Source organism: Corylus avellana, chromosome ca6, assembly GCF_901000735.1.
Source record: "Corylus avellana chromosome ca6, CavTom2PMs-1.0".
NCBI classification, from domain to species: Eukaryota; Viridiplantae; Streptophyta; class Magnoliopsida; order Fagales; family Betulaceae; genus Corylus; species Corylus avellana.
The window spans coordinates 4,536,050-4,548,664 of NC_081546.1; the positions used below are offsets into that span (position 1 = coordinate 4,536,050).

A 12,615-nucleotide genomic window follows, 5' to 3' on the forward strand; every position below is an offset into this window, starting at 1 on the left:
TTTCATCTGCTTGTTGCATCTAATTATAATATATGTTTATCCCATTTTGTACAAGATCAACAAAAGAGATAGAATTTAACAGCTTCAACTCTTCTAAAATAATTGATGCCGGTTGGCGGTTTCTATGGATCATAGATCAAAATAGAAAAAGGAAAAAAATACCTTTTTCCTTTTATACTGAAGAAACTTTCCATGAAGTACAAACTAAGGCCCCGTTTGGTTCGCGGATTAAACCCTTGGATTGGACTAGCTAACACTAGGTATAGCTAGTCCTTTGGTTGGTAATACTCTATTCCTGGGAATAGTTATTCCCATGGGATTACTAATCCTATATACGCGGGGTTAGCTAAGCCACTCAAAAACGAGTGGCTTAGCTAATCCTTTCTTGTGGGATTAAAATTATCGTGTAAATTGCCCACAAAAACCCCACCCTTCTAGCACCCACATCTCTCAAGGAGACTCTGCAAAACGATCTCCATCTCTCAAAGAGCAACGATCTCTCTTCTCTGCGCAAGCGATCTCTCTCCCCTTCTCTTCTCTTCGATTTCTCTTCTTTGTTTCTTGGTTATTTCATTCTCTCTATTTCTTGGATTTTTTTTTTCTCTGTAACGTTTCTCTGTTTTTTTTTTTTCTTTTGATTCTCTGTATCGTTTCTCTTTGATTCAGTTTAGGCTTTTTTTAAAAAAAATAAAAAAAAAATAAAAAAATAATTTTTATTTATTTTTAATTCTGTTTCTCCATCTCTCTTTCTCTATATTTTCTCAGTTTGATTTTTAATTCAATTATATATATATAACCTATGTTCAAGCGTACAACCTGTGTTCAAGCGTATATATATATACACACACACGCTTGAACACAGGTTATTCATACCTGTTCAAGCGTGTGTGTGTATATATATGTACCCAAAACGTTTTTGAGTTTTTTTTATTTTTCTTCTGTTTTTTTATTTTTTTTGATTCTCTGTATCGTTTCTCTTTGATTCTGTTTAGGGTTTATTTTTATTTTTTATTCTGTTTCTCCATCTCTCTTTCTCTATACTTTCTCAGTGTGATTTTTAATTCAGTTATATATATATATAACTGAATTAAAAATCACACTGATATATATACACACACACTTGAACACAGGTTATTCATACATGTTCAAGCGTATATATATATATATAAAATTATATATACATGACATAACTAAAAAAAAAAAATTATAGTAAAATTGTTTATGTTTCAAAAAAAAGAAAAAAAGAATGAAAGTCCTTAATAATATAAATTGTATTTATATTATAAGAGTATTTTAGGAAATAAGATCACAATACAATTCCATTCACCAATATATTGCACTGTACCAAACGAAGGAATAGGATTAGGTAGTCTATTCCAACGTTACAACCAAACAAAGGAATAGGACTAGCTAATCTATTCCCAGTGGTAGCTAATCCCAGTGATAGCTAATCCTTTTCCAATGGACTAGACAATCCGCGAACCAAACGAGGCCTAAGTATCAAGCATAACTGCAGATAGCACCTCCTCACAGGTATTACTATCAAAATTTCCTTCTTTACTCTTCTTTCTGGAAGATTGTCTGTTGAAGCCCAGAGAGTGCATCTGCTCCACATGGTGGCATGTAAGCCGGAGGAGGGCGGAGCTTCGTCTCTTCAGTGGGGCCGTTTCGTACTATGAAAACTGTGTCCATACCCCAACTCATGTGCCGGTCAAAATGGCAATGCATGTACCAAACCCCTGAAACAATTATGCATATTACATAATAGAACATAATTAATTTAATCATTGAAGTAATATTCTAATAATAGTTACTTAATAAACGTACCTGGATTATCGGCTCTAAATCTGATGGTGGCCCAACCATCCTTAGGAACTGGAACAGTGTTAGCTTCGGGTGGATCAACCAAATTATAAGTTAATGGGTCACTCACATTGTCGAAATTTCCAAGTCCTGATCCAACCACATAAAATCTAAAGCCATGTAAATGAATTGGATGATTTTCTCCTGAATTCATGACATTAGTCCCCTGAAACGTTATTTCCACAGTTTCATTATAATCTAATATCTTCACCCTTGTCCCTTGGTCCGATAGGGTAACGTTGTCCGTCAGCAAATCCTCTGAGGTAAAATTAAATAGATTTGGGGGTTTGTCTGGAAAATTTTCCTCAAAATATCCACTTATGTTCCTGTCATAAAAGTTATGAAAGGACGTTATTTCATAAGATCATACCATAAATCATCTATTTTAACTAATAAGTTATGAGAATGCCACGTTTGTAATTGAGAATGTGTGACACTCCAACTTAATGACGACACATTCTCACGGCACGGGCACATAACACAATACCAAATTAATCCCATGCATTCATTTAATTAAGTTGCAAGATATAACATTCAAAATTCTGAAAGGTAATGAAATACCTGTAATAAGCTTGCAATATATCCAAAGAAGGGTTTGCAAAACTGATGTTGTTCAAGCCGGACGCAAGCCTATTCCCATCAGGCCCTGCGCATGACCCATTGGGGCAATGCATCATGTTTATGGAAACTGTCACAAACATTCTGGTGTCGACACTTTGAGGAACATCTACAGGATGCTCTTTGGACGCCAAGCTCCTTAAACGTGTTGTGAACAACCCCGCAGCGCCAATGTCATAAAAACCAGGGATGTTGGTCGGCCACACCGGCGACGATGGGGGAGTGTAGTTTCCGCTGTACTGGAAGATTGCACTGGTGATGCTTTTGTCAAAGTCATCTGCCTGTCCATCAAAATAAGGGCTGGCGAGCATGTAATAGTGGCTGAGGGCTTGATTTGCTGTGACCAAAACATCCATTGTTTGCCCTGGGGTTATCATTATGTAAGTCATTTGTAAGGGTTTGATGTAGGAACCATCCCATCCGACAACTGTGAGATTGTGGTCTGCAATGCTGAAGAACATGTCTGTGTTCTGTACGGAATTAACTATGCGAAGTAGATAGGTCTTTCCATAATCAACCGACATACGAAATGTTGTATCTGCAAATTCACCATCACGTGTTTATAATTAATTTGTTAATTGATCGACACCTAAAATATTTTATTGAAATTGAGGTGAATATTATGTTAAATCAAAAAGATTTTTTTTAAAACAAATTAATCTTATAACCTAATTATTAGGTAAAAAATATTTTGCTGCATCAAAGAAGTCCTGTGCGTTTTTGCTTTAGTGCAATAGTTGAAGCTTCCGTACATCCTAGATTGGGCTGACTTAAGGGGATTGAGATCACAACATATTGCATATATAGGTTGTAATTGTTTTTTTAGCCGTTCATTTAAAATGACGGCCCAAATTATGACAACTAAAATTAAAAATAGGTCATTGGGGTGGTTATTTGAGGGGCAACTATTTACTTGGGTGGTTCAACATATATACAAAATAGGTGGTTCAAGGTTGGTCATGTTGAATCATCCTATGACATTTGGAGGTGATTCGGTCACCCCTTTTAGCCGAATTTAGTTGCGGTGATATGGAAATTTTGTATTTATGTATTGTACCTTTGGAGCACGAATAAAAATCCCCGGGTTGGCCGTTGATGGCATAGGAATCTGACAATACAGTCAATCCACCGTAACGGAGGGCCTCATCCATTAACACCATCACATCTTCTTTGTACCACGAAGCTGCAATAAAACAGCATGAGCCAAAAAGTTAGACTAACATCTAATTAAGATGTATGAATTTGCTGCGTGAGTTAGATTCAACAAGAAATTTTCAAATAAAGAAAATGGATCAGATATTTTTATTTAGTTAATAAACATAATAAAAAAACAGTTCAAATAAGATAAATAAAAATAAAAATTAATTTCACAGAGTTCACTGCATTATGTGCTAAAATTTTTGAAAAAATCCATTATGTGCCATGTCAATATTTATCATATTGTGACACGTGTCACGTATAATTAAAAAAAAAAAAAAAAAATTCTTAGGATCAATATAGAAAATAAAATTGAAATGCTAGATATTATTTTGCGTACCAAATAATAAAATTTGTTCTGCATCAGGCATGGGAAATGGATAAGTTGTTCCCTCTGCAGGCAAGATGACTAAGGCACCATGAACAGTGGCTCTTGTCCAGTCGCTGTGGGCGTGCCAGAATAAAGTTCCTTCTTCTTCAGTAAGTAGGACTTGGTAAGTGAAGTTTGTTCCAGCTGGGATGGGGCACTGAGTGATGTACTCAGGTCCATCAAACCATGAGTTCCTTGGTTGCTTCACTCCATGCCTATAACCAAATAAGAAAATCAAATAATATAATTTATTTAATATAAGATTTATGGGAAAAATGCACATACCTTATTAAACTATCATTTTATTGTCAATGTCTCTCTAAACTACTAATTGTGTGATCAACGACTCCCATAAATTACTAAAATATTGTAAATGTCATCGAAAGTCAAGAAAAATACAAAAATAATATTTATTTTTTAAAAAAATAAACAATTTTTCAAGTTTGATGTTCTCTTTCTTACATACTTGTCTTTTTAGGGTCATTGCGCAAAACATTAATGCTTTTTGGTTGGGTCATAACATAAAAATAGTGAAGAAATTAATTGAGAGGGAGTTACCAGTGAATGGTGACACCATATGTTCCTTGATTGTAAACATTCACATACAGAGTGTCTCCTTTGTGGGCGCGAATCGCCGGTCCCGGAAAACTGGCATTTACCGTCAAAGTGCTCTTTGTAGCGCATAGCTTTGTGAAATTGCTTTCCTTGACCTGAAAGCGGGAAAACCAGAGAATTATTGAGTGATTAGCACAATAATTATGACTTCAAACTCTCTCAGCTCAGGCTAATTGGGTACTGTATCAACGCTAATTAAAAAAACAGAGAATGAATAAGATGTGATGAGTCAGCTGTTCTTACGACAAAGTCGTAGTAGTGTACTGTGCCTTGGGCCCTGCAGTGAAGCAACAACAACCCCAGCAGCCATAACAAAAGCTTCTTCGTCTTCAATGACACTTCCATTTCCTCTGAATCTTTCTTCTCCCTGGACTGGACTGGACTGGGATAGTTCTACAACTTTTATAACATGGACATTTCGGTTGGCGCTGTTAATTGGGAGATTCTGGGTAAGTATTGATTAACTGTTATAAATCGAGATTAGAGAAGCAGCTTAGAAGTCTCCTGCTTTTTCCGGTTATGTTTGACATTTAGGTGGACTTGCTGGTACATAACTTTGGTAGAAATGAATACGAGGAACTTCGGTTACCTGGTAGCTGTCATATAATATATTGTTTTTATTTCACCTAAAAATATACCCTGTTTCAGATCTTTCATATATTCCACCCACAATGTAGCTTCTCTATAAGATTCCTAGGTTGTGGACATTCTCTATAAGATTCCTAGGTTGTGGACATTGACATACACCCAGGGAGGACCCACGTTGTAAGATTGGGGATGGCAACCCATAAATTTTTTAGTCTTCTTCTAAACAAAGCATTTTAATATGAAAACCAGCAAATTTTTGTATTTGCCCACCCCCAAGGTTTGGTATTGTTTTTATTTCATCTAAAAATATGCCCTGTTCCAGATCTTTCATATATTCCCCATAATGGAATATCTTATAATATTTTCTTAATGATTTCTGAATATAAGCCGCACGGGCGGACCGGGATGGGATGGCACCCATAAATTTTTTTAATGTTTTTATAATGAGAGCAGTTTTATGAGGAAATTTTTATATTAAAGGTATGTTTGGGATTGCGTTTGGGGTGTTTAAAAATGTGTTTAACACTCAAAAAGTCCGTTTGAAGAAAAAAAATACTTGTACCCAAAGTGTGTTTTGGTTATTTCTAAAGTAAAAAAAAAAAAAAATGAAAGGACTTTTAGAATTTTTTACTAAGGGCTTGTTTGGGTGTGCATTCGATAGGCCTAAAAGTGCGTTTAACACTCAAAAAATTCGTTTGAAAAAAAAACAAAAAGTACCCATTTCGTAGAAAAAAATTTGAAAGCATTTTTAAAGGTTCAAAAAACACTTTTAACAAAAGTTTAAAAATGTAGCTCTAGCCAAAATGCATTTTTTTTTTTTTTACTTGAAACCTCTATTTTTCAAATGCAATCTCAAATATGCTCTAAACATGTCAACTTTTGTTTAACACAACTTTTTAGATATTAAAAAAACTTTTAAGTTTTCTAACACAATCTCAAACAGGCCCTAAGACTCCAGCAACTTACTCTTGACCATATCATTCCTGTTTTAGAAATGAAAAAAAATGAAGCCTAAAATGTGTGACCACCGTTCCTTTTCCTCCTTAGTGTGAGTTCAATTCCTTTTCATTCCAAATTGACAAATTATTTTTCAACAAATGCTACACACTCTCAAATGCATATTTTATAATGTAACACTTGATCCAAAATTTTATAATAATCCATCATAAAATATTTCGAAACCAAAGGAGTAATATATATATAAATAAGGAGCGGTAATTTAATAGTATGTTTCAAAAGTTGCTATGAAAACAGTGCCCTTTATGTATTATAGTCTTCCAACGCATCAAATTCAGAAATGCTGATTTGTTTATTTATGTTTTTTCCTCGTTTTCTTCCCCGGTTTTTTGACAGAAGATGTTGCAGCTAGCTAGCTACTGATTTTTACCAATACATCAATGATGAGTCAAGCTGCTGACCTCAACTTAATTTTCTCCAAGCGTTTACAGTTGCAACACATATGTTGGTTGGACCATCTAACATTCCGGCATGCATGATAAACCAAAATCTGATAATCTTTCTATTATATCCTTAAAATAGATATATCAAGGTTTTTATAATGTAATATTGTATGCTGAACCAAGATTGCTAAAAAGTTAAAAACTCTATTCGAAAATGAGAAATCACATGCTTTCCATAAAGAAAACCTGTGGCTCAGCAATATGACATCTGAAATGCCATATATTTCATAATGAAATGAACAATTAAAAAGAAAATACTGACAAATTTTTTTGGATTGTTTGGTGTTATATCGTGTAATTGTTTGAAAGGCTACTTTCTACTCTTATTGCTAGATTATCTTTACATTACATATTACTACATTTCATTTGTTCCGGGCTCGCCATTGAATGGACATATTTGTAGCTCTAAACAAATCACTTTCAACTGCAAACAATCAATTTGGAAATCTAACATATTTAGACCTATGGGGGATGGGCAACTAGGTTATTAGTAATCTGCCTCTAATGCCGTATTAGTAATTTAGTAACAAAGCCATCTCTACTAATATGCCATGTCTGCAAATACAAGTGACGCAGCAAAAAGCAATCAAGCCTTCAAAACAGAGAAGAAACAGGGGAAAGACGACAGTACTCTACTCAAGCACCCAAGCAATGGGGTCTCACCAAAAGCAAATTCAAAAGTCTCATCTCTGTGGTTAATTGTTAGAGGATCAAAAAGTTTCACAGATAACTGATGGCTCAGTTACATCAATAATATATATATATATATATATATATATATATATATATATATAAACCTTGAATCCGGACCATATGCAAAAGGCACATTTTACAGCCTCCACTCACAAACTGACACCTAAGCAAATACAAAATAAATCCACAAAATATCATACATCCACACACACTATATTTTGAGCTCAAAAGGGCGGGTCACTCCAGGCCCGTGGGGCGGGTCACGGCCAGACCCGTGGGTCTTGTCGTGAGTCACTTTCTCCGGTGCCAGAGTCAATTTTGTGGGCCTTTAGGGTGATAAAATCCCTAAATGATTCACTTTCTATCTCTAAGTTTTAGTTTTGAATCAAAAAACGAGTTTTAAGACATTAGAAACGAGTTTTTAGGCAATAGAATCGGGTTGTGATCCGAGTCACGATGGTTTCAAGCGGGTTTTGAGGCGGGTCACGCCAGACCCACAGCGTGGGTCGGCCCTAGGTCTATCGGCAAGGGTGAGGGCTTTTTGGTCTTTTTGTTTTTCACTTTAGTTTTTTACAATTTTCTTGAAATAGTGATGTGTCAAATGGAGATTGAAGGCTGTAAAACAGCCCTTTTAGTGACCCAAGGGGCTCTCTCTATATATAAAAATGAGAAAACAAACAAACATAACAAAAGTGGCAAATCAGTAGTTAATTAAATGCAGTAGGCCCATATTTATTGGAATAAAACATAAAAATAGATAATTGTATGTAGATAACTTCAACAGCCTATCCTCTCTGACCTTAATGATAATGAGTTATCGCATGGGATCTTCAACAGCATGAGAATAACTTCATGATTTTTTATGAACTTGTGCATTAGAATCACCGAATTCTTCAATCCAAGTGATGAAGGGTGCATTCGCTTCGCAGGAGGGCATATTAGGAGGGGGCGGGCGCATGCTAGTCTCAGCTGTGCCACCATCTTTCACTATCATTACAGTGTTCATGCCCCAGCTTAGATGTCGATCAAAGTGGCAGTGCCAAAACCATACACCTGGTATGATTAATCATCCAATGTTAATATAAATTAATTGGTTAAAAACAGAACCCAATTAAGATCAAGAGGAGCTAATTAATTATCAGGATTACTTGCTTTGAATCTGATGGTAGCCCATCCATCCTTGGGGACACTGACAGTATTCACTTCAACTGGATCGATCAAGTTATAGGTTTTGGAATCAGTCTCTTCATCGAAATTGCCAGAGCCTGAACCAAGCACGAAAAAGCTATACCCGTGCATGTGCATTGGATGATTCTCTGAAGCATTCAATACTTCAATCCCTTGGAATGTTATCTCCACGTCTTCATTATATTCTAAAACCTTAACTCTGGTCCCCTGCACGGCTATTGTTCTATTGAAAGGTGGGAAATCAAGCGCAGTGAAGTCATAAAAAGTTGGCGGCCAGTTTGGGAAATTTGTGGTGTAAACTCCAGTCATGTTCCTGTTCATATAATGTAGCAAATTCTAATTAGTACACAAACACATCTTATTAAATTATCAGTTATCTTAAAAACTTAAAGCTAATAAAAATGGATAAATTTAATCACTTAATCATTACATTAACACTCTTCCTTATGTGTGGGCTCAAACTCTCTTTTAATAGGTGAAGCTAAACACGTTAAATATTTAGTTTAAATGAAGTAAATTGAAGGATTCGATCCCAGAACCTTGGGTCTGATACCATATTAAATTATCAGTTATACTAAAAGTTTAAACTAACGAGAAAAGGTAAATTTAATATCTTAATCATTATTTTAACAGATCTATAGAGAGCATATATAAAATCAAAAAAATCCGGATTAAGAAATAATAATATTACTTACTTGTAATAGGCTTGCAATACATCAGTAGTGGGGTTGACAAAACTTATGTTGTTTAAGCTTGCAGCCAGCTTATTTCCATCTAACCCATCACAAGATGCATTTGCACACGGAATCTCATTCATAGAAACGGTGATGAACATTCTGGTAGTTGGATTTAGTGGGACTTTTGCTGGGTGTTCTTCGCTTGCCAAGCTCCTAAACCGACTCAAAAATAAGTCTGCAGCTTGAATGTCCACGTAGACTGGAAGGCTGGAAGGAAAGACCGGATTATCGGGTGCTGTATAGTTGCCACTGTACATCAAAATTGCCGTAGCATTTGCTTTATCGTACTCTGTAAATAGCATCTTGTCATTGTAGTATTGTCTGACGGCAAGGTAGTAGTGCCCCAAAGATTGATTTGCTGTTACCAGGACGTTCATGGTTTGCCCTGGGCTTATCTCTAAGTAATCCGTGATTATGGGTTTTACGTAATTCCCATCTGTTAGAAATGGGTCTTGGGCCTAACTCAACTCAAAAGCTAGCTCAAGAGTTGAAGTTTCCCCTCACCTTATAAATGGACAATCTCCTTAATACCCAGGCAATGTGAGACTTCCAACACGCCCCCTCACGTGTGGCGGGAGGATATCCAAGCCAACACGTGCGACAATGGGTGACTGTGGGCCACAGCCAATTAATTGGGTTAGGCTCTGATACCATGTTAGAAATGGGTCTTGGGCCTAACTCAACCAAAAAGCTAGCTCAAGAGTTGAGGTTTCCCCTCACCTTATAAATGGACAATCTCCTTAATACCCAGGCAATGTGAGACTTCCAACACCATCTGTCCCCACCACTGTGAGGGTGTGGTTAGCAATTGCTAAGAAGAGGTCTGCATTCATGGCGGCATTGATTATCCGGAGAAGATACGTTTTCCCATGATCAACCACAAAACGGTGCGTTGATCCTGTAACAATTAACAAAAAACCAATCATTTTGGGCCACATAAAACAACATGATCAGAATGAAAATAAATGGGAAAAAGTTCATTTACTCCATCAAACTACAACTTAATTGACAATGATTTCTTTAAACTTTCAATTGTGATAATATTCATTTCAAACTACTAAAATATTGTCAATATCTCTCCAATAACAAGACTACCCATAGTAAAATAAAAATGAAAAATACTAAAACTTTTAGAAATAACCTAAAATTGAAATAATAATAATAATAATAATCATAATAATTCAAGGGGTGCACAAATTTAAAAATATTATAAAAATTCCTTTTTATAAGAAAAAAAATTTAAAATTTTCGATTTTTTAAATAAAAATTCCGTTTAAAAAAATCATTTAAAAAAATAAAAAACCATTTTGAAAAAAATTAAAAAAAAAAAAAAAAAATTTAGTCAAACTTTTCGTTTTTTTTTTTTTTTTTTGGTAATTTAAGAGGGACATTGTCACAATTAAAAGTTAGGGAGAGTACATTGTCAATTGGATCGTAGTTTGAGGGGTACGTAAACTTTACTCAAAATAAATCAAATTGGGTGATTTATAATTTTATTTACCTTGAGAGCATGCTAATAAGTCTCCCGGTTCGCCATTGATGACGTAAGAATCCGACTGCGGGGTGTCTGCTCCGGTTTCGAGGTCTTGCTGAACCAACGCGGTAAGGTCATCAATATACCAAGATCCTGCATTTACAACAATTAGTAGTTAAACAGGGAAGAAATATTCCAAATTAATGCTTGCTGGCAAGATATATATATGATTCACAAAAGATTATGTACCGAGGATCAAAACTTCTTCTCCATTAGGCTCTGGATACGGAGAAGACGTTCCTTCTTTCGGATAAATAACAATGGCACCATGAACGGAGGCTCGGGTCCAGTCACTGTGGGCATGTCACCAGAGGGTTCCTTCCTCGTTACTCAAATTAACCTCGTATGTGAAGTTTGAACCCGGAATTATTGGACATTGTGTAATGTACTCTGGACCATCTGACCATGGATTTCTCGGTTGTTTGACTCCGTGCCTGTGAGCATCATATTGCATTAATTTATTTATTAATTAGTATCACTATTGTCATCCTCGTATTATTAGTGACCATAGATGGATATTAGGACTTAGGAGAGAGGGAGAGAGAGAGAGAGAGTACCAGTGAATTGTAACACCATAATATCCTTGATTGTGAACATTAACAAAAAACGTATCTCCTTTATGAACTCGGATTGTCGGCCCTGGAAAACTTTCATTTACGACCAATATGGGTTTCGTTTCACACAGCTTCGTAAAATTCTTCTCCTTTAGCTGCAACACCAAAAAGTAATAAGGGAAACCAATTAGAACAAAATAAAATTACTTTTACGCTTTATATATATACTAGTTGAGAATGCACGTGCTTCATTCCCTATATTATGTATTACTATAATTGTTACTATTATAATTTTAATATTATACATATATTATCCTATAATTAAATAAATTTAATATCTAGATTATTGAACAAGTGTACATAAATTTTTTTGAAAAGTAAGACTATAAAATTGAGTAAATATGATGTGCCTAAAGAAAACGAAAGAGGTTTAATTTAAATATTTCACATAAGTTGTTACTTCAAATCAAAGGGTATTGAAAAATATGTAGCACACATGCATGTTCATGGTGTTTATCTCAACCAACCTATCTATTACAAAAAAAAAAAAAGAATGTTTTGCTTACATGCATTTTTTGACGTGTTAGGTGGTCTGACACGTCAGAAAATTTTCCAGACGTGGCGTTTTTGACGTGTGTTAGGTGTTAAAATTTTGGATGTCAGAAACGAAAAATTTCTGACCTGTGAGATGTAACATGTCAGAATTTTCTGACGTGTCACTTTCTGACATGTCAAAAATTTAAAAATTATTAAAAAAAATAATTTTTCTTTTTTAAAATTTTTTCTGGATTTTTTTTTTCAATTAAAAAATTTATTAATTTAAATTATTTTTCAATTAAAATAATATATATATTTTTAATTATTTTCACCACCGTGTACGTCCTTTCTCCCCTAGTTCTCTCCCTCATCTCTTCTTTTCTCCATTTTCGTTACTCCCCAAGCTCTGCCCTAGCTCTCTCCCTCTCTTCTTTTCTCCATTTTCTCTTCTTTTCTCCATTTTCGTTACTCACCCCCAGCTCTCTCCCTCTCTTCTTTCCTCCATTTTCAAAAACCCAAACCCAAAAAATCAAAAACCTAAATCAAAAAATCAACCTGAAAAATCAAAAACCCAAACGTCAAACCCAACAAATCTTCAAAAACCCAAAAATCTTCTTATCTTCTATTCTTCTTCTTCTCTTCTCCTTTTTTTTTTTCTTCT

At 35.0% G+C, this 12,615-nt stretch overlaps 1 protein-coding gene and 1 pseudogene across 1 annotated transcript; both read right to left on the reverse strand.

The window, feature by feature from the left end:
- On the reverse strand, positions 1 to 5,043 carry LOC132184614 (laccase-14-like). The gene is made up of 8 exons (XM_059598309.1): positions 4,907 to 5,043; positions 4,607 to 4,758; positions 4,019 to 4,263; positions 3,539 to 3,664; positions 2,425 to 3,019; positions 1,828 to 2,189; positions 1,494 to 1,739; positions 1 to 204 (listed from the first exon to the last, which is right to left on the reverse strand). The coding sequence occupies exons 1-7, from the start codon at positions 5,006 to 5,008 to the stop codon at positions 1,558 to 1,560; spliced, it is 1,764 nt and encodes a 587-aa protein (XP_059454292.1). The 5' UTR covers positions 5,009 to 5,043; the 3' UTR covers positions 1 to 204; positions 1,494 to 1,557.
- A 3,211-nt stretch (positions 5,044 to 8,254) lies between these two features.
- Positions 8,255 to 12,615, reverse strand: part of LOC132184024 (putative laccase-9) — a 23,516-nt pseudogene continuing 19,155 nt past the window's right edge.

What these genes read in the sequence shown, in the direction of transcription:
- LOC132184614 (XM_059598309.1), bottom strand. Translation starts at nt 5,008, where the DNA reads ATGGAAGTGTCATTGAAGACGAAGAAGCTTTTGTTATGGCTGCTGGGG. An exon ending in TACACTACTACGACTTTGTC is followed by an intron (nt 4,759 to 4,906) that starts GTAAGAACAGCT and finishes TCCCGCTTTCAG; the next exon opens with GTCAAGGAAAGCAATTTCAC. An exon ending in AGAACAAATTTTATTATTTG is followed by an intron (nt 3,665 to 4,018) that starts GTACGCAAAATA and finishes GTTTTATTGCAG; the next exon opens with CTTCGTGGTACAAAGAAGAT.